Source organism: Dermacentor andersoni, chromosome 11 (assembly GCF_023375885.2).
Source record: "Dermacentor andersoni chromosome 11, qqDerAnde1_hic_scaffold, whole genome shotgun sequence".
Classification (NCBI taxonomy): domain Eukaryota; kingdom Metazoa; phylum Arthropoda; class Arachnida; order Ixodida; family Ixodidae; genus Dermacentor; species Dermacentor andersoni.
The window spans coordinates 83,138,658-83,157,566 of record NC_092824.1 but is presented as its reverse complement, the minus strand read 5'-3'; the positions used below and the strand labels follow the sequence as shown (position 1 = coordinate 83,157,566).

Below are 18,909 nucleotides of genomic sequence, written 5' to 3'. Positions count from 1 at the left end.
TCTTGTGTTCTCGCCTCCGTAATCCATGCAATTTGTGCAGTTTACGCAAGTTTAATTTGAACGTGATTGAGTACACGTACCTGTACTGGAATGGCGCATAATATGCTCGTTTTAAATAATTTTTTTCGCTCGATATGATGCGCATTAATGCGCATATCATTTCACAAAGACAACTTAAGTAAGCATATATATATATATATATATTGCATGCATGTGCCCATCTATAGGGACGTTCATTGGACATCCGTTCGCTGAAGTCCATGGGACATCCATATCAGTTACTTTTTTGGACTTGGACTTTAATGCTTGCTTGGGATGTCCTTAGGACATTTCGTGTTGTCTGGGTCGCTCGAAATTTGACCATGACTTTGACGCCGTTTATTTTAATCGGGCTTTATTATAGGTAAAGTAGGACAGCAATGCGTTACAAAACAAAGCAAGATTCAACTGATTCAATCTAGCTAGTTTCGAGACTCTGTCTACGGTCACGCGTTGGCGCGAAATTCGAAATATGACATCTGACCTTCATTTCAATGAATAAAAGTTGAGTTTTGAAAGAACGTTTTACCACTTTAAACTGTTTTCTTTGAGATCTTTAATACTTACTTAAAGCGTGCCGGACACTTACGCGGAAAAACGATTGACGCAAAAAGTGTCATGATAGCAACTGTGGCGCATACCCACTGCGGAAACGTCCAGCAAAGATATACGGCCGTACAGTTTCCTTTATCGCCGATATCATGCATAAAGGAGATGCAAGAAACGGTATAGGCAGTCCAATAAGCAGTAACCACGAGTTATCTACGTGTTGCTCGCCATATACGTGGGCGGGTGCACGTGTGCACGTTGCGAGAATGCAACACTGCAGATGTTTTCCTTTCTTCAGCATCTCGGCATTTGATTGGCGCGGACGAAGTCTTCACCGGCGTAAAAGACGAGGCACCGCGACTGCTCGTTCATTCCCACTGAGCTTCGTCGACGATTTCGTGCTGCTGTACGTACTACCATGGCCTCTGCACCTGAGCCGAAGAAATATGTTTTGAAAGGATTCAGCGATGTTCTCGACGGGCGTCTCATCCGGTTCGTAGATCAGCTGCCAGCCGGCTTGCCTATCTGTTCGCTGTGCTCCGTGGTGCCTTTCGAGCACTATTCCCTGAGCTGCAAGCACGTGTATTGCGGCCCGTGCTTTCTCGAAAGCGTGAAGGTTTCTACCACCTTACGGTGCCCGATGGACGGGAAGCTGCTTCGCCCGCGCAGGGCCGTGCCCTTGGCCACCGCCGATGTTGACGTGCTGAGCAGATTGGTAGCGTGCTGTTGGAACAAGGACTACGGATGTAGCTACACCGGCAACCTGGGAGATCTGGAGGCTCACGTCCGAGACTGCTACGAGGTTACCTGCGGCCTCTGCTCCGGAAAGCTGCTGAGGTCGCGACTGGTCGGTCACCTGGAGACCGCTCATTCGGGAACTAGGAAGACCAGCTCTAAGAAAGCCAAGCGACGCGAAGAGGCCGTCGTGGCTTCAGCTGAAGCTTCTTCCGGCGCCTTGATCGAGAGGGGAAACGGAGACGCGGAGCATGAAGGTGGTGCCGTGACTGGTGAGAAAGCGGCTGCAACGCCAGCTGGGGCGAAGACCACTCAGCTTTCGCACGAACGCGTCCTGGAGCTAATCGAAGCTACGGCGACCAGGACCGCGTCCAAGGCGGCGGATGACGTGAAGAAAGTGAACGGGACTATGTTGCGCGACATCTTTGGCGCTATCGAGACGATCAACCACCGCCTGACACAACATGAACGTTTGACAGCAGTCGCCTTCACCGGATCTTCGCGCGCCGAAGATTCTGCGCAAGCCGCTGTCTTCGAGCGTCCGCGGAAGCAAGAGCACGTCGACGAGTACACGTGGACGGTATGCCAATACTCCAAGATTCGTGTTGGCATACACTACGTCGTAAGCCCGCTATTCGTCATCGCTCCAGGTTACAGGGTCCAGCTTACCATCTGCATTGACGGCATCACGCTGGTCGAACTGAGCGCGTCTGTGAAGGTCCACCGTGGGGACGGCGACAACCAGCCGCTTGAATGGCCGTTTCAGAGGACGTGTCTATTCACGCTCTTCGATAAATCCGGGAACGGGGCTCACGTGACGAGCCTGTTCACTGCGAAGGACCTTTTCAACAGCGCCATTACTGCTTCGCCCTTGACTGAGGACGGTTCTCTAGTCTCCGGTTGGCTGACTGTTAGTAAGATGACGCGGCTCACCTTTGAACGCGATTACATTGAAAATGACGGATTTACTCTTGCCTTCACTACTAACCCCTCGCTGTAGTGAACTTTTAATGTTTTAAACTCGCTCCTTTTGAGTTTTTATCGGTTTTACGTCCTGTCAGGACGCCGCGTTTTATTTTCATGACTCGGCCACTAATCTATAGCGCAATAAACTTTCTCATACCCACTACGACGTTGTAATCATTTCTTTTCGAATAAGCATGGAGTGACGTGGTTAAAGGAATTACACTTACGTCGCGCAGCTAGCCATTTGGCAAGCGATCTCTCCGAGGATCGAGCCATTCCTTTTGTTCCCCTCCCGTCAGTATCGGCCCAACACGCAAACTCTGAGAGACAGCGTAATGGCCGGGAATGTCCGTGACGTTTTCCGAACGTCATCGTGCTACATAAGCTTCTTTGGTTTCGTTTACGTGAATTCGGTAGTCGACACATTCTGACGACCGAACCGCGTTTCTATGCACTTCGCCAAACGGCGGATTTAACAATCCCACTGCTTGCCGCGTGTCTTACCCAACACTCCTCGACGTTCCCTCAACTCTACCCGTTTTTCGGCAGGCACTACGTACCCAGCGTGCATTTCAAGCGCGTGAAGTTTCGTGAATTGAGCCTCGGGTATGGGGATCTATACCGTGTCACTTCGATCGAACTAGCGCTTCCTCTTTTCTTTTTTTTTGCTATAGTGAGCTAGAATAGCGGCAGCCACCGCGGGCAATCCTGACTGATTGGACCTCTAGAGCTTGGTTAATGCGTCAAAAACAAAACGCAGCCGGACACTTTAGCGAGCTGCGCCACGATCTGCACTGGATGTGAACCTATTTTACCTCAACTTGGGTTCCTGGGTATGACGGTATTTGCCACCGGGTATGTGGTCAGCGAGGAATCGATTCTCGGCGTTCGCTTGGGCCAGCGCACCATGCATTTCGGAGGGCACGCGCGGGCTTCGCGGCGGCGCTGCTAGATGGCGCAGCGTGTCCACAGGGAAACGCGACAGAGGAGTCCCGCTGCAGTACATTCTATTGCTGCATCGCTTTAACGCGAATCTTAATACCGTCGACAGTGTTCGTGAGACGGGTTATGCCGGATTTTTTTTAAGGGGCCATGAAATGGTCGTCCATCAGTTGTCATTTCATATTTGTAACTTAGAGTAGAGCGCCAAATATGCTTATATTAAAGAAAAACAAGAAAGCCTGGGCTCTCGGCGCACATTTGACACGAAATTTCATTTCGAAATCGTTGCCTCTCAACTCCTCCCACCGATAGCAACCGCTATTTTGGCAAGGCTGTGTGACGTCAGGAACTGAGGAGCCACCTCTGTGTCGTCTGCTTTGAAACAGTTCGAGACCACATCGGGCGTCTTTCTTCTCACATTCTAGCATCCAAATGCATAGCAAGGGCGTCCCTGCTTAAATGCGCCCGCAATTCCTTCGCTCGCGTGATAAAATCCAGTAGCAGACGAGAGATGCACCGATACGCAGATGCAGAAACAAAACAGCTAGCGCTTGGAGGCCATGACGTGTGTGTGTGTGTAGTGACTTTTGAAGGAGAGGAAGAGAAGTGCAGTGCCGTAACTGTCTCTCAGAGGAGGACACCTCAACAGCACTGCACAGGGAAAGGGGCCATGACGTATTTCCAGCTGCTGCAATCACTTTTAATGTTTGCAGCACACAAAAGCATGTCGAGTCCGGCTTCTGTTAACCGAAAGAGCCGTTTCCGGGGGTGCCCATTCATTTCGTCACCATTCAGTGTCACCAGACTGATTTTAAGGTTCAACTGCGACATAAAAAAAATCAAATACCAATTTTCTACGGCACCGAATGCACTCAAATTTTGCCAACTTGCTATAAGACGCGCACGGTTTAACATGCAATGCATAATTTAAGCTCGAAAATTTGGTGTCATGACCTCTTTAAGAGAAGCAGACTTGAATTGGTTGAAAGCCTACACTATATTTTTATTTTGTTTTCATAAATCTTTTTAAATCACGCTTGCCCTTCGAGGTATCGACATTTCTTGGGACGTGTTCTGGGACACGTTCTGTGTGAATTACTGAATTTGAGAGTCTATTTATGAACAGCCCGTATTTACAATTTTCAAAACAATTGTAATGTTCCAGTCAAAAACAATCTTTAGTTGTGAAAAATGCATCTGCATTTGATTATTAGACATTTTATTCGCATTCGAAGATTAGGTATTCGTATTTGAGAAAGCTGATATTAGCACATATTTCAAGTTGGGTGTCGATCGTTGCTGAAGGCCACCGAGCAGGTTTTCATAGCTGACACATGACACTCTTACAGAAATGTGGCTTTATACTGTCGCCAGTACGCCGGTAAACATTGGAAATTATGCGATAATCCCTGGTTAATTAACTCCTTTACGATGTATCTTTCGAACTCCAAACGACATGTTATATACTAATGCACAGATGGCATTCAAAGTTCAAAGCATACCAAATTAGCTAAAATCCTACGTCGAGTTACAGTAGTCGAGTGTCGAGCCGGAACCGTATGCGCTGAAGCCACAGTTCACGTAATTTTGCGCGTGACATGTCCAACTTGCGTCCCTGTGCCATCTATGCGGCGAAAAAAAAAAAAAACTCGTACTTGCGTTCTTATTACACACCGTATTGTCACCATCGAAATGTGTGTAAACAGCCGGGCCCCCCTCTCGGGACGCTAAATGCACACGCTGCTCAAGGCGCCGCCGCGAAGTCTGCGCGCGGGGCGGCTCCGATTCCTCCGAGCGCCGGAGAGAGAGAGAGGGAACAGTGTCCCGTGCGAGGCCAGCACCACCTAGAAGACAAGTGGTGTTGGCGAGGCCCGGTGTCACCCTGAGGTGAGAAGTACAGGAAATCATTTGGCTTCGACTGCCCTCTTGGCCCTGCTGACGAGTTTTCGTTGGTCTTCCAGGTCCCCGAGGAGAAAAAAGATATATATATATATATATATATATATATATATAGAACTTGAGTGGTGCTACAAGGTAAACAGAACAAGTGTTTAATCTCGACAGTTTCGATCGGTGGACCGATCTTCATCAGGGTTTACAAAAAAATGGCAGTTCGGCCCTGGTAGTGAAGACACCAGACCGGGTGCCCGGTCGTTCTTACATACATCAAACCGAGAGGAACAGTTGTGACAGTGATTGATTTTCGGCGCCTTGGCAGATTTACAGCGGCCTTTGGCAGCTATGCAGGGCAAGAAGAAGGCGGAGTCACATGTATGTAGAGCAAGGAGGTATGTGGGGAAAAAAAAGGGAAAAAGAAAGAAAAAGGAAAGAAAAAGAAAAAAAAGCACACAGGAGGAGGGAGGCGTGAGTCGGAGAGTGAGGGGGGCGGGAGGTAGCGGCAGCTAGCTAGGTTCCCGTGCACCCGAGGCAAGGAGGGAGAAAACGGTCGCTCCGCAGCACCAGTGCGTGGGCTGCCATTGTAGCGGGAGAGAGGGCAAGTTGAATCGGGTGGCGGGGGGCACAATAGAGAAGGGGCCCAGAAGGAAGACAGAAGAGCGGCAACTTGTGGAAAGAAACACAATGTCACAGTACACATATACAAGGCACGGCCCGTTCCGGCAACTCTGTGGTCCAGCTACGGTGCGAAAAAAAATATATAGTTCCAAAAAAGTATATATGCATGGGATTCGCAAAGCAAGTGCGCCCATGGGCTTAGATTTAGGGAGCCGAGTTAAATAGCCTCCTTGTGGTCCAATTTTTGAACGTTTAACAGACAACTGCCATCAAGTCAGCACGTGCGTATTTCAAGAAGGGCAATAGGTCACTCAGAATGACCACTTCAGTGGCAGGGTCCAGGAAACTGAATTTATTGGTTTTACGCTCGCGCCCTTGAGGCGCATGCGGAGGGGTGAGCAAGCAGTAAATAGACAGCGTCTCAATTTTTAAGTACAGAACATGTATTCGCGTTTCCCATGCACTTTCACGGCATATCCCGGAGGCACGTCAGCCGCCCCGGACTCTCATTAATTCCTTTAGTGTACGTTCCAAATTTATGGATGAAAAAAGATTCTCTCTGCTCGCGTGCACGGGTGTGTTGGAAACCAGATTGCAAGAGCACAACGCTCACGCGTTCAAAGGAGTGATCTGGCAGCCGAACGTGCCTGGAGAAGGGTAAATTGGGGAGATTTTTCACATGCGCGCGGTGATTGTTAAACCGCAGGCGAAAAGGGGTCTCTGTTTGGCCGATGTATTCCTGCCTACACACCTCGCATCGAATTTTGTACACGACGTTACTGGAATCACAGTCAAGATTTTCGGTAATTTTATATACGAAGGGCGAGTTCGATGCTTCAGCCGTGTCTGCTGTTGTCATGTGACGGCATACCTTGCAACGAGGTTTCCCACACGGTCGACAGCCCTTGGGCGTGTTTGACTTCTGTGTCCTCGCCCTGACTAACAAATCCCTTAAATTTTTGTTTCTTCTATACACAACCCGAGGCGGCTGCTTGAAGATAGTAGTGAGTCGGATGCTCTGTTTCATAATATTAAAATGGCGGGTGAGAATGGCATTGACCCGCGGAGCACCGGTGGTGTATGTGAGGACCAAGTTTGGATCTGATTGTGTATTGCTATTGCTAACCTTTTCTCCCATTATCTGTGCTCGATCTAAGCTGCGGGCGCGTTCAATGGCATCGTCTACTATTTTTGGAGGATATTTTTGGCGTATGAGAGCAGATTTCAGTTCCTCCGCGTGTCGCTCAAATTGCGCAGATTCGGAACAGACTCTTCTGTATCTGTGGGCCTGGGAGTAGGGAATGCCTGTTTTGCAGTGATGGGGGTGGCTACTATAAAAATGCAGATATTGCTGACGATCTGTCGGCTTTTTGTATAGGGACGTGGAAATGCGACCACCACTCAGTGACAGAGTGACGTCGAGGAAGTGAATACTATCTTGCGAGAAGTTGTGCGTAAAGCAGATTGACGGGTGCAGAGAATTGAAATTGGAAATGAAGTTCAAGAGACTTTGTTCATTGTCGGCCCACACAAAGAAAATGTCATCCAGGAATCGCTTATAAAATATTGGTTTTACGGCCGAGTTTGCGAGGAAGGGTATTTCTAAAGATGCCATAAAGATATTTGCATAATTTGGCGCCATCTTCGTTCCCATGGCGGTTCCACTGATTTGCAAATAGTGCTTGTCCTCGAACTCAAAGTGATTATATTTCAGTACTAGATTTAAAAGAGTCTCAACTGTATCTTTATCTAATTGCCTAGGTTGGCTGGAGCCAGCGTAAGCTGAAACTGCGGAAGCTATGCCCTCGGCGTGAGGTATGTTGGTGTACAAAGATGCGACATCCATAGTGACCAAGTAACCCCCCGCCGGTACCGTCAGGTTTGATACCTCCCGAAGGAAATGATTTGTGTCTTTAATGTACGAGGGGAATGAAGATGGTATGTCCTTAATGAGACTGTCAATAAAGCTGGATATTTTCTCAGTCACTGTTCCATTACTGGAAACGATAGGCCGACCGGGATTGTTTATTTTGTGAATTTTGGGTAGTAGGTAGAAACGGCCGGGGCCAGTTTCTTGGTATCAATGCTTTGAACGTCTTATCGGTTATCTGCCCTGCCTTGCGCAGAGTGGTTAGGGCGTCCTCTATTTCGCTTTCAAATTTGTCGGTAGGATTGCTTGGGAGTTCTCTGTAAAATTTAGAGTTTCCCAGTTGACGGAAACCTTCGGCTATGTAAACACTCCGGTCAAGTACCACCACTGCACCACCCTTATCCGCTGGCTTAATGACAATTGTCTGATCATCACGTAGAGTTCGCAATGCCTGCTATATATATATATATATATATATATATATATATATATATATATATATATATATATATATATATATATATATATATATATATATATATATATATATATATGATGTCACTGCATGAACATCAGGATATGGCCCATGTGCTTTGGGGATGCCAACGCCACGTGGAACAAGGACAAAGAGGAAGGGGGAATACAACAGCAGAATCCTCTGAAGCGGGGCGCCTCGCTGAGACATGGCAAGCCGCCCTCCTCAGCGAGGCACCCGAAGACCAGGAGTGGGCCGTCCAGCGGGCCAGGGCCGTTGCCGAGGATCTCGAAAGATCTTCCTCAGGCGATGGACCCCTGGCAGCCTAGCCCCGGGCACCAACATCAATAACCGTTGGACAAATAAAGTTTATTCCTATCCTATCCATGAACATCAGCACATACGCAGTGGAACATACAGTTATCCAGGTTGGCGTCAAAGAGGTTCATTGAAGAGCGGCGCACCAAGTTGGGCTTACCCGGTGACCTAAGTGGATGCCAAAGTGGTTGATTGAACAGCGACACATACGCCATCCCTGATTACCTCTTCTGTTCCATTTTTCCTTTTGCGCTAAGTGTACCTGATTATCAAAAAAGAGCATGGCATAAGTAGTTAGGTCTACCATACGCTCATGCTCGTTTAGTGGTCAGCTCGGCGATTTTTCGGTGTCCACTGATCTTAATTCCGAATATATTTTCTCTTTTGCACTCTGATTACCTGTGCCAAATGGCTGCAAGTCATTTAGTTTTCCTGAAAATGAATATTAAAGATTGGTGGCTTTCCCGACTCCTGACTTTCTACTGGCCACCCTGTACTTGCGACGTCAGAGACTCCAGCGCCACTGTCGCTGAAATCATCGCTTGAATAGCCGCCATAGCCGCTGTATAGTTCGGAAACTCTCTAAAAGCTCCTTGTGTCGTCAGGAGACATCATCAGTTTCGCTTCTTTGGCGTTAGCTTCACGTGTACTGGGCGTTTAGCACGTGTTCTGCTTGTTTACATTATCGTAGTGTAGGATCTGATGTCATCGACTCTACGTGACGTCACACAAAGCAGCTAACCGTTTCGGTGTCTCATTTATTGGTTATTTAAAATTTTTGATGAATTTCTAAGGAAATTGAACCATCCTACCGGTAACAGGACCATCAATGCCATTTGAAAATGACAATATCCTAATATAGTTTAAAAAAAAAAAACGCCGAAGTTGCCCTTTAACTAGCTGTGCCGCACGTGGTATAAGTTCCTTATTTTGCGTTTTACGTATCAAGCTCTTTCACCCAAAAATCGCGGTCATCGTAAACAGTCCTGAAAAAAAAAAAAAAAGCTGCATTGTTTACACTATCTGCACGCATGTGCATTACATATGTTTGGAGCCGCACGCTGACCGCGTGGTTGTCAAGCATATATGCGCTCGTTCGTGAGCGCACAACGAAAGTTTTACCTGGGACGAAACACGCCAGGATGCCGGTGCCTGCCTTGGTGTCCAAAAAGCGTTCAAGAGCTTCTAGGAGCACTTGCAAACATGTACGTAGACAAACTAGCGATGTTCTTGCTTCTACTTTGCCCTAATCACGGTGGCCCTATAGCAGAGCGCATGTAACTTAGGCAATTATAAGTTCATGATAGTCCTGTCAAGTCTTTCTTCACCCCTGCCGTTGGATCGCTCCTACTTTTACGAAACCCAAATTAAGGTTGAGTTTCTTGGTTTGAAGAAAACGAGTAACATCGCTGAATGACGGGACGTGATTGAGACAGACGAAGCGCTGACTTTCAACGATTATTTTATTGTGCGCACAGCCATATACACAGGGACTTGAATAGGCAAGAAGGAGAGGAGAACATATTATAGTAGGAATGCAGTGCCAGGTAGACAGCCACGATGGAGAATGTAAAAACAGCACAAATAAATTTATGGCTGTCATCATCAACGCGCAAGATACGCGAGTTCCTTCGTGAGGATCGAGTGGAGGTACACTCACGCATATATCGCCTTTCTTGTCGATGCAAAAAAACCTCATATATCTCACGTGCACGCTGCATGGTCATATATTGCTATGTGCAAAATAAAATATTGATTGAAAGTCAGCGCTTCTTCTGTCCCAGTCACGTCCCGTTATTCAGTGCTGTTACTCGTTTTCTTCAGACATGTACCAACCAGCCCAAGTTAGCACGCTATTTCTTGGTTTCTTCATGCTGAGTGAAATCGAATGTTTAAAATTCAGTGACATTTTGCGATTGCCCTGCTGAAAGAGGCCGGCCGGTGCACGCGCCCGGAGTTGCTGTTACGTCTACGCAGCCCGGTACCCCGACGTAAAGGCGTTCGCTACAGTCAGCGTTGATCAAGAAGGGAAAATCACAAACGCCTAGCTCGACGGTCCGGACGACGGCGGCCGAGGTTGCGGAACAGAATGGCCCTGCTGGACGACGGTAGGACGACTTTTATACTGCGACTCGAGATCGGCGGTCCCAGCATTCGCCAACGCTGTCTCGACACCGTTCTTGCGGATCGTGCGGGTCAAGGAAATCAAGCAACACGCGATCTTCTGGTTCCCCGCTCACATGGGACGGATCAAAGGCCTCAACAACAGACCAACCTCAACAGAGCTGCGCGAGGAGTCGTTGACCACGTAGCTACCGGGTGGCGCGGCGCTGAGGTTCCCGATAATAGGGATCCCTCTGCCTCGTATAACGAACTCGCAAAGTACTTTTATCTGGGGAGGCGGAAGTATCCGCCGCCGCATAGTAAACTGAACCGGCCTCGGGCATTCACACTCAGACTATTGCGAGTCGGGGCGTACCCTAGCCCCGCTCTCTTACACCGGGTCTATCCGAAATTCAAACCTCAAACACTTGCGCGCTTTGCTCAGACTTTGCCAACTTAAAAAAAAAAAAACATGTTCTGGCGGTGCCCCGCGTTACGGGGCGACGAAGACGTTACGTCGTCCAAGTGGGAGGCTGCCCTACGCAGTCCCGATTTTGAAGCCCAACTATGGGCCGTCCAACGGGCCCGCGACGTGGCGGACAGGCTTGGCCAGCTAGGCCTTTCTGTCCCGGCGTGGGAGCGGCCCGCTACATAGTGCACGTTCCGATGGACCTCAATAAAGTTCTTACATCCATCTATCTTACAATTACAGCACGTTATTATCTTTCGAAGGAGTAACCATAGAGAAAGATATGTGGCGTAATTCCGATCTGGTAGAACCTGCTCTCGTGTGGTCAGAGCGACAGCGGCGCGCGTGATGGAAATGGCAGGTGACGTTATCAACGTTACTGCGTGCGAGATCGCATATGACAAGCCGTGCCAACAGCCACATTCAGCAACTTTCTACGCAATTCTACCAAGTTGCAACTTCAGATCAGTGGGTGCAACCATGGTGCAACAATTTGTGTAGTCTTTTTCGGAAGCATCGCACGTCGCATCGAACGCAGCAACGCAACATCGTACCGTGGGTCCCCCTGCTGTGAAGCGAAAGAGAAGTCACATTTCGATAATAACAGCCGCAGACTGCTTGTCCAGTCAGGCAACGCTGCGCCTGGGCAGTAGAGTTTGGTTCTCGCTTTAGTACGCGCCGAGTTGAAACAGAGTTGTTTTGAGCTGCTAATTTCGCGTCACGTCGTTGATCAAGCAAGTAAAAAGCTGTACCACCTGAGAAACTCGATATTCAGCTGATCAAACGCAAATTTTAATAGCTGTGTTAGGCGTTTGTCATCCCAAAACGCCTGTGAGAGTGATCGCGTTTACTCTCTGCAGAGTTGGCGGGCGCATAATTGCATTTTTCACTCTTTGCACTTTTCAGGGCGGTCCTAAACCCGACTGGAGATTTTAATCGATTTTAGTTTTCATATTCGGACGTACTTCATGCAGGTAAATAAGTTTATCATTTCGCTTCGCTCGCATAGGTGCTGAGAAAGGTCGGCCCCGTCATGTACAGCTGACTAGCTCTCTGCCTGCTTTACTTGCGAAACAGGTAACTAAAAGTGATTTTCCCTCTACTGTCGTACTTTATTTATCTAAAAGTATGTTGAAATGCTTCTCACAATGTTTGATTTTAGGTTGCATCGTGAATTGACAGCGCTGCAGTGCTAAGCATATTATAATTTGGCTTATTGGTGCCACATATATTATGGGTGCCTATGTACTCGTTCTACCTCTAAATTGTCCATGTGTTACGCACATATATTGTCATAAAAATGCCTTTCAACCATATGAGATGCTGTTTTCCGGGGTTTCAGACTGTATTGGTGCGTTAAGGGGCTCGCACTTCGCCTGCGCGCTTGTTAGGTGCAAAATACAAAGAAAAGTGGCCATCTTTGGCATAATCTGTACACTGCCTTCTTAACCGTTTATTTTTGTTTATAGGATACTGTGAAGGATTGCGGGCGGTGGCTTGATGTATGCTTGCCTACTTGCCGACGACTTTGTAGCGGCGTCCATCCCTTAGCTGCTGGATGCGATAGCTTTTACTGCTGTGGGACCGGCGCGCTTAGATTCGTCGCTTGATGGTTAGCGGTTTTTGGCTAGCTGAAACGGGCACCGTGGAGGCGCAGCCTTTGAAGAAGCATTAACTTGAAATGATTAGGGGCCATTGTTTCAGTTGGCTCTTATACTCGGACATCTCTAGCGATCCTTTCATGCGCTTAAATATTTCAAAGTACGGGCGAAGAGCGAGAAGTGTTAGAGCAACAGCAAATAATTTGCAGAAATTGCTAGCAATATGCACTTCACCAGCCGCAGTTGTATTAGGCAGTGATTGGTGAACGTTGTGCTGTCTTGATATGATTCAAGCAGCAGATTTTCGCTGTTAGGCAATAAATTATTAGCAATTGCCGCATTGAAGTAGCTAGATAATGCGGCGCGCTGTTTGCTGTAGGAAATATCCTTCTTGTGCTGTTCTTTTGTATTGGCTCAACAAGTCTTGAATTGTTGAAGGGTTCTAGTGTGACGGACGGCTGGATTCGTAAATTGTCAGTGCACATTGTAGGAACTCCTAAATAGGTTTTGGGTTTCACGCTAAGCATGCATAACATTGTCGTGGTAGCTATCTGAGCAAATAAGGTAGAAAACAGAAAAATCTTGGGAAGTTATTGTTTCCTGTCCGAGATCAAGTGTTGCATGACTTTTTTTTTCATTATTAGTTACACTTTTTATAGCCGAAGCACCCTGCTATGCTAAATTAAGCACCGTCCTGCCGTTAATTCAGGGCAAGAGATGGAAAAAAATATTGTGGTTAAATGTGAGTACCCATTTTGCTGTCAATGTAAACTGTGGGCATTTGCGCCAATGCTGTGTAGTCACTTAAATAGTTTGGCATAGCAACAGGCCCTATGGAACAGCAAGCCAATTCATTATTATATATTGAACAAAAAGAAAAAAGACTAGAAGCTGTCTAAGGGGTGGAATCAAGCACCCTAGCTGTGTTGTGTGATAACACAAGTGACTATAAGTAGCCTAAATATGTAAAAGCTTTAATTTTCCTGCTGGTCATTAATCCTCTATTTTTTTTTAAATTTAGAAGTGATTTCGAAATGTCGAACTTAAGCTTACTGATAAAACATACTTTCTTTGTAACTTCGAACCTTAGCACTACCCTTCACTTTAGCCTCTGTGCGTCCCCCCTCCCCCTAAAGAAATGATAAAGAAGGAAAGCCGAGATGCTTAGTTCCATGTAATCAAACATATGTTCACCGACCACTATGCTAACTCTGGCGCTGTACAGAATTAAATGTATACGTCATGGCATTGACAATGTATATGCTAATTTTGTACCTCATGTTTCATCTGAACTAGCTCCTCGAGAACTTGCAACATTTGTGTGGAAACTACAGGCGGTTTCACAGGTGTTAACTTTCATTTTTGGGAGTGCTCCAAATAGGAGCTTGCAAGATGAATACTAAATTTATAAAGGCTGTACAGGCCTTTGGAAATGTTACAGGCCTGCAACAACCTCGTTGGCTTTGTTTTTTGGATTTACACTTTCATGTTAAAAGGAATTTCGTTTTGTATAACTGCTTACATTTGGTCGGACAAGCGACGGGGGGGGATTGTCAGGAATGTTGCTCACTATGATGGCTAGATGGCTATGGCCGAGTGTAAGGCTGTTGGTTCGATTTCCAGCTGCTGCGGCTGCATGCCAATGGCGGTGGAATGCAGAAGGGCTTCGGGTGCTTCCCTCCTCCCCCTCCTACTATGCTGTTTCATAGCTCCTGAATTGTTTTGGGGTGTCATAATTTTTTTAAATACTTTTTTTCAAATCCACCTTCGCCTTGTTAATGCCTGCAGGAATTGGCTGGTTAATCAGTGCTCCTGCACTTTTGAGTTAATTTGCCACTGTGCTAGCAACCCCTAGCGTTCTTTTGGTAAAGCAGTTGCCCTGACCAACCAATTCTGTTGGATTGGCACAAGTTTTTCTTCACTTGTAAAGACTTTCCTCTTTTCTGAGGAACCCATATTGATCTCTCATGTAGCTTTGTGTAATGTTCATGCATATGCTGGCTTCCCCTTTTGTGAATCTGTCTATCTCCATGTGGTGAATTTCTGCAGAACTTGTTTCATTTGGCCATGAATGGTATGCTGTCACTGTTGCACTCCTGTGTGGACTGCAAGATGTGTCGTGTGTCTTGAATGCAGGTCATTAGACGTTGAGATGTCTGATGTGGATGTTTCTGGTGACTCTGAGGAAGAAGGCAGCCAGTGGGAAACAGACGTGTCAATTGCGGGCAGTGACGACACAGTGAGCAATCTGTCGGGTAGTGTCACCGACCAGTCGGATGAAGACCAGGATCTCTTCCTCGACTTTGACGAAGGCACAACCAACAGTTCAACTGGCATCCATGTTCAAGTGGACGTTGGCAACATGAGTGATCTCGTAAGTGCAGGATGTACAAGTCATTTACAACAGAAGTTGTTTTGCCAATTTGATAGTGCGACTTGGTCATATTTTGAATATCGGCATGTTGACACTATACCTCTTATCTTTGCTGTCCAAAACTATGCCAGTAGGCTACTATAGTATATACTGTAAAAAATTTGAACAAGACAGTTCTTTTTTGTTTTTGAGGATGGTAGTGAGTTTGCCCATTTGGTATGTAGCTTGCAGAGTGACTGTTGCCAACCAAAAAAGAAAAATACAGACAATGTAAAGGAAATACATGCGAGGATGAAACAGGAACAATCCTATCCCTTCTGCTCCACTTGTGCTGTGACATTTTCTCAGCTGCACTTTCATCTTCATCGTGCAGACCCGTTTGCCACAGCACTCAGAGATACAGTGCAGTTGAAGGCTAAGGCATGCGTAAGAGCTTCGTGCACTTCTTTAAACAGCACGGGGGACTTTCTCACTTTTTTTTGTTATGACCTGCGGCAGTTCCTCGTTTGCTGTAAGCTGAGCACGAAATCATGGGTTGTTTATCTCTTGGTTGCAGTGGTGATGGTTTGATGGATCTGGAATGGACAAGCATCCTTGTACTGATAGTTCAGTGCACATTAGAATACTATTGGCATTTGAAAATTATTCTCGATTACACACTTTGGGCATGCCTGATGTGACGTGTGACATTGTGGATGCCCGAGCTGTGTGACATTAATACCGCCATTTAACACTTTTTGCGCATGGAAAATCCACACACTTAGTCACCAGATGATTCTTTCATGAATGTCTGAGCCTAACATGTCCCATTAGTTGCAGCAGGGCACCCATGGCTTCACTCAAAAGACTGCCAGTTCTTTTGTTCAATTTCTAGAAATCTTGGCCACTTTTCATCTGTATTCCTGCGCACTTACAAACATATTAGCCATTACCTGGATTCCTTGAGACTTCACAGATAAGCAGTACCTAGCAGAAAAGCCCTAATTTCTAATAGCATGGTGTTGCCACTTTGTGACAGACCAACATTACTACACTAATACTAACAAATCAAGGCAGCAGACAATGAAGCCAATATATAAGCATAGGGAGAATATATAGGGATATATAAAGCATAGGGAAAATTACCTGTTGTTTTAATTGAAACATAAAAATGAGAAGATAAAGGGAAATGAAAGCGGACGAAAAAGACATGTTCCTGATGGGAGCCAAACATATCTTCCGAATTATGTTGGTACGAGTCTTCCTTCGGCCAAACCCATTGCGCCTGACCTGTTGCCGATTGAACCTTTTTGCACGCCCTCTTCGTGTGCAGTACCGCACTGTGGCAAACCACGCCCACTTATTCCTCGTCGGAGTCGGTCATGCCTCAGTCACGTGTAGGAAATTTCTGGCATGCTTGTCCCTGCTCATCACAGTGCGTTGTGCGAAACATGTGGGTTGGGCTTCTATCATTGTCAAGTTATTTCTATTGCAATAGCAATTGTATGACTACTCGAAACCAGCTTCGCAGTCGCTGTCGTCACTGTGCTGTCACTGTAGTGATGGTATTTGCCCAAGTGCAGAGGATTAAAAGTTTACCGGAGCTGCTAATGGTGCGCAATGCATTCGGCTGCAAAAATGACCTAGTTCAGTAGTCTAGGTCATGCTCCGCTCAATAAGCTCTGCAGGAGTGACAGGGAAGCATTCCACTGCTGTTTGTGCTAGCATGAACAACAGTAAGCTTCAGTTCGACACCCTGCTTTTGGGGCATTTGTTTCCCTTCATCCCATTTCCTGCAGAGTAGCATGCGGGTGAATACATATCAGCTCAAGAATCCCTCTTTAAGTAAAGAGCTTTTTCTGTCCCTCTAATACCCCTGTCACATGGGCACAGAAAATGACATTAACTGGCTAATGCCTTAAACTTTAATGTCATTCGCGGGGTGCCACACGGACATGCTTAATGGCATTGAAGCTTAATGCCATTCGCTACGTAGTGCGTTCTCGTAACTCACTTCGCCGTCAAATGCGTACTCTGGTTCCCAATGTCTCCACATTCTGACGTGACTAAACGAATTATTAGTGAAGAGCAATTAATATATTCTTCACTTTCTTTAAAAAATTGCTCTTTCTCGCAGCGTAGTGCGTTCTTACAATTATTACAACTCACTTGGCCGTCGAATGCGTACTCTCGTTTACAATATCCCCACCATGGCCATATAGTGACCATATTCTCATGGTATTAAGCAAACTTGTAGATAAAAACAACAAATATGCTCTTCACATTTTTTAAAGGGAGCTCTTTATTTTCGCAGAGATCAGCAGGCGATCTTGCCTCTACTCACGGCTAGCGCATTAATCGTTACGTGTTAGCCAGGTGAAGCTGTTCGATTGCACGGTGGCGGTTCCTTGCCTTGTTGGCCTCATACTGAAGCCTTCGAATTTCTCGACGATGCTTTCGAAGAAGCACATACACCAAAACAAACTGGAGCACACGGTCAAATTCTTCAGGATCGCTGCTTGAGATGCTTGCTTATACGTTGTCGCTTTGTTGCAGGAAGATTTTGATGACTCGGACTCATCATCCGTTCAGGTGCTCTCAGAAGCAGAACAACTAGATGTCTCTAGCGTTGTTGAAGTGTGGACGGATCGTGGAGATGAGCTACCTGATGAAGATGATCGAACTCAGTCTCCAGGTAACCTTGCTTGTGGCTTGTTTTCTGGACTGCCCTTTGGTAGGTTGTCATAGCCTCTTCACTCCATTATGATCGCTGTTGTGTTGGAGACATTAAATAATCTTTGGAACTCTGATATTCTGTTAGATTATCCCACATTTTTTTTTTGCCAAGTAGTGCAGGTTATGTGGATGCAGCAGTTCTCAAATAAAGGGGGAGTTAGCTGGTTTCACTGATCCAAGTGCACAATGCCTACGATGTCAAAATGTACTTTTCTCTTATCATTTGTGCAACAATGCTCACACGCTTCGATTGGAGTGCATGTTAACGAAGCCCATGTGGTTGAAGTTAAATCTGTAGTCTTGTGCTATGGTGGCCGTCACATGCAGCAGAACAACTCCAGAATGTTAGCCCTTTCAGTTATGGTTCATAAATTTGTGTAGTGACCTATTTTTGCCAGTGCCATTCAGCAGTAGCAAAGGTAAAAAAAACAAAAAAAAAAACAAAAAAAACATGGATCTGGAATTGTGGCTCAGCTGAACCCTCTTCTCATCCACTGTGGCTACATTTCACTTCAATCAGCTTTATATTGCTACAGACCACCACTTTACCGAAGGTGTGCTGTCATATTTGATGGGATGTTTGACATGCAGCATTATGGTAATGGTGGTGCAGGAATAACGTCTCCTTTCTCGTAATATTTATAGCCAATGACTTAGAACTTTGTGTGCTTCGCCCTGATGATTTCAAACTTTTAATGAAAAACAGCCACATGACTGAGTGCACACTAAATTAAGATTGAATTACTGCAATCACGACGACTCACTAGAAAATTTATGAAAGATTGTTCTACCACCTTAAAGTATAAACCCCATGCAAGCGATTTTTTGCGCGACAGCGACAAGCGACGCGATGGAGATGGCTGTCGCATTCGCTCGTTGCCCAGAAGTCAAACTCTAAGCGAGCAACCGCTTCGCGCGACAGCTCTCCAGTGTTGCCGGTATTAGGGGATCGAGTTAGCGCCGAACCTGGCATGGCACTTGCTATAATTATTTAAGTTGATTTGTTTGGCTTTACAAAGCACCATAAAGTATTTCTGAAGGTCTTGCAATGGGTTTATTTTGTTTACATATCAAAATTGGGTAGTTTGCTCGTTCCGTTTGTATACTGAGAAGCGCGCACGTGCGCAAACCGGTAGTACCTCGCTAATGTACATCCCGTTCCGGCTGCCTACTATTGGCTAGTCGCTCATAGCACTTCCGGGTGACGAGCGACGAATTCTAGATTTGCAGAACCGAGCG

General features: G+C 46.3%; 2 protein-coding genes across 3 annotated transcripts in view; both read left to right on the top strand.

The window, feature by feature from the left end:
• Positions 1–842: 842 nt before the first annotated feature.
• LOC126517398 (uncharacterized) lies at positions 843–2,452 on the top strand. The gene has a single exon (XM_050167109.3). The coding sequence runs from the start codon at positions 1,007–1,009 to the stop codon at positions 2,321–2,323; it is 1,317 nt and encodes a 438-aa protein (XP_050023066.2). The 5' UTR covers positions 843–1,006; the 3' UTR covers positions 2,324–2,452.
• A 9,153-nt stretch (positions 2,453–11,605) lies between these two features.
• Positions 11,606–18,909, top strand: part of LOC126517959 (E3 ubiquitin-protein ligase rfwd3.S-like) — a 56,176-nt gene continuing 48,872 nt past the window's right edge. Inside the window, exons 1-4 of one of the 2 annotated variants that reach the window (XM_055064805.2) lie at positions 11,622–11,718; positions 11,990–12,057; positions 14,718–14,955; positions 17,491–17,629. In XM_055064805.2, the coding sequence (XP_054920780.2) occupies positions 14,734–14,955; positions 17,491–17,629 (361 nt within the window). In that variant the 5' untranslated portion in view covers positions 11,622–11,718; positions 11,990–12,057; positions 14,718–14,733. Of the gene's footprint in view, positions 12,058–14,717; positions 14,956–17,490; positions 17,630–18,909 lie in introns of both variants that reach the window. The other variant, XM_050167788.3, reaches the window with a different exon arrangement.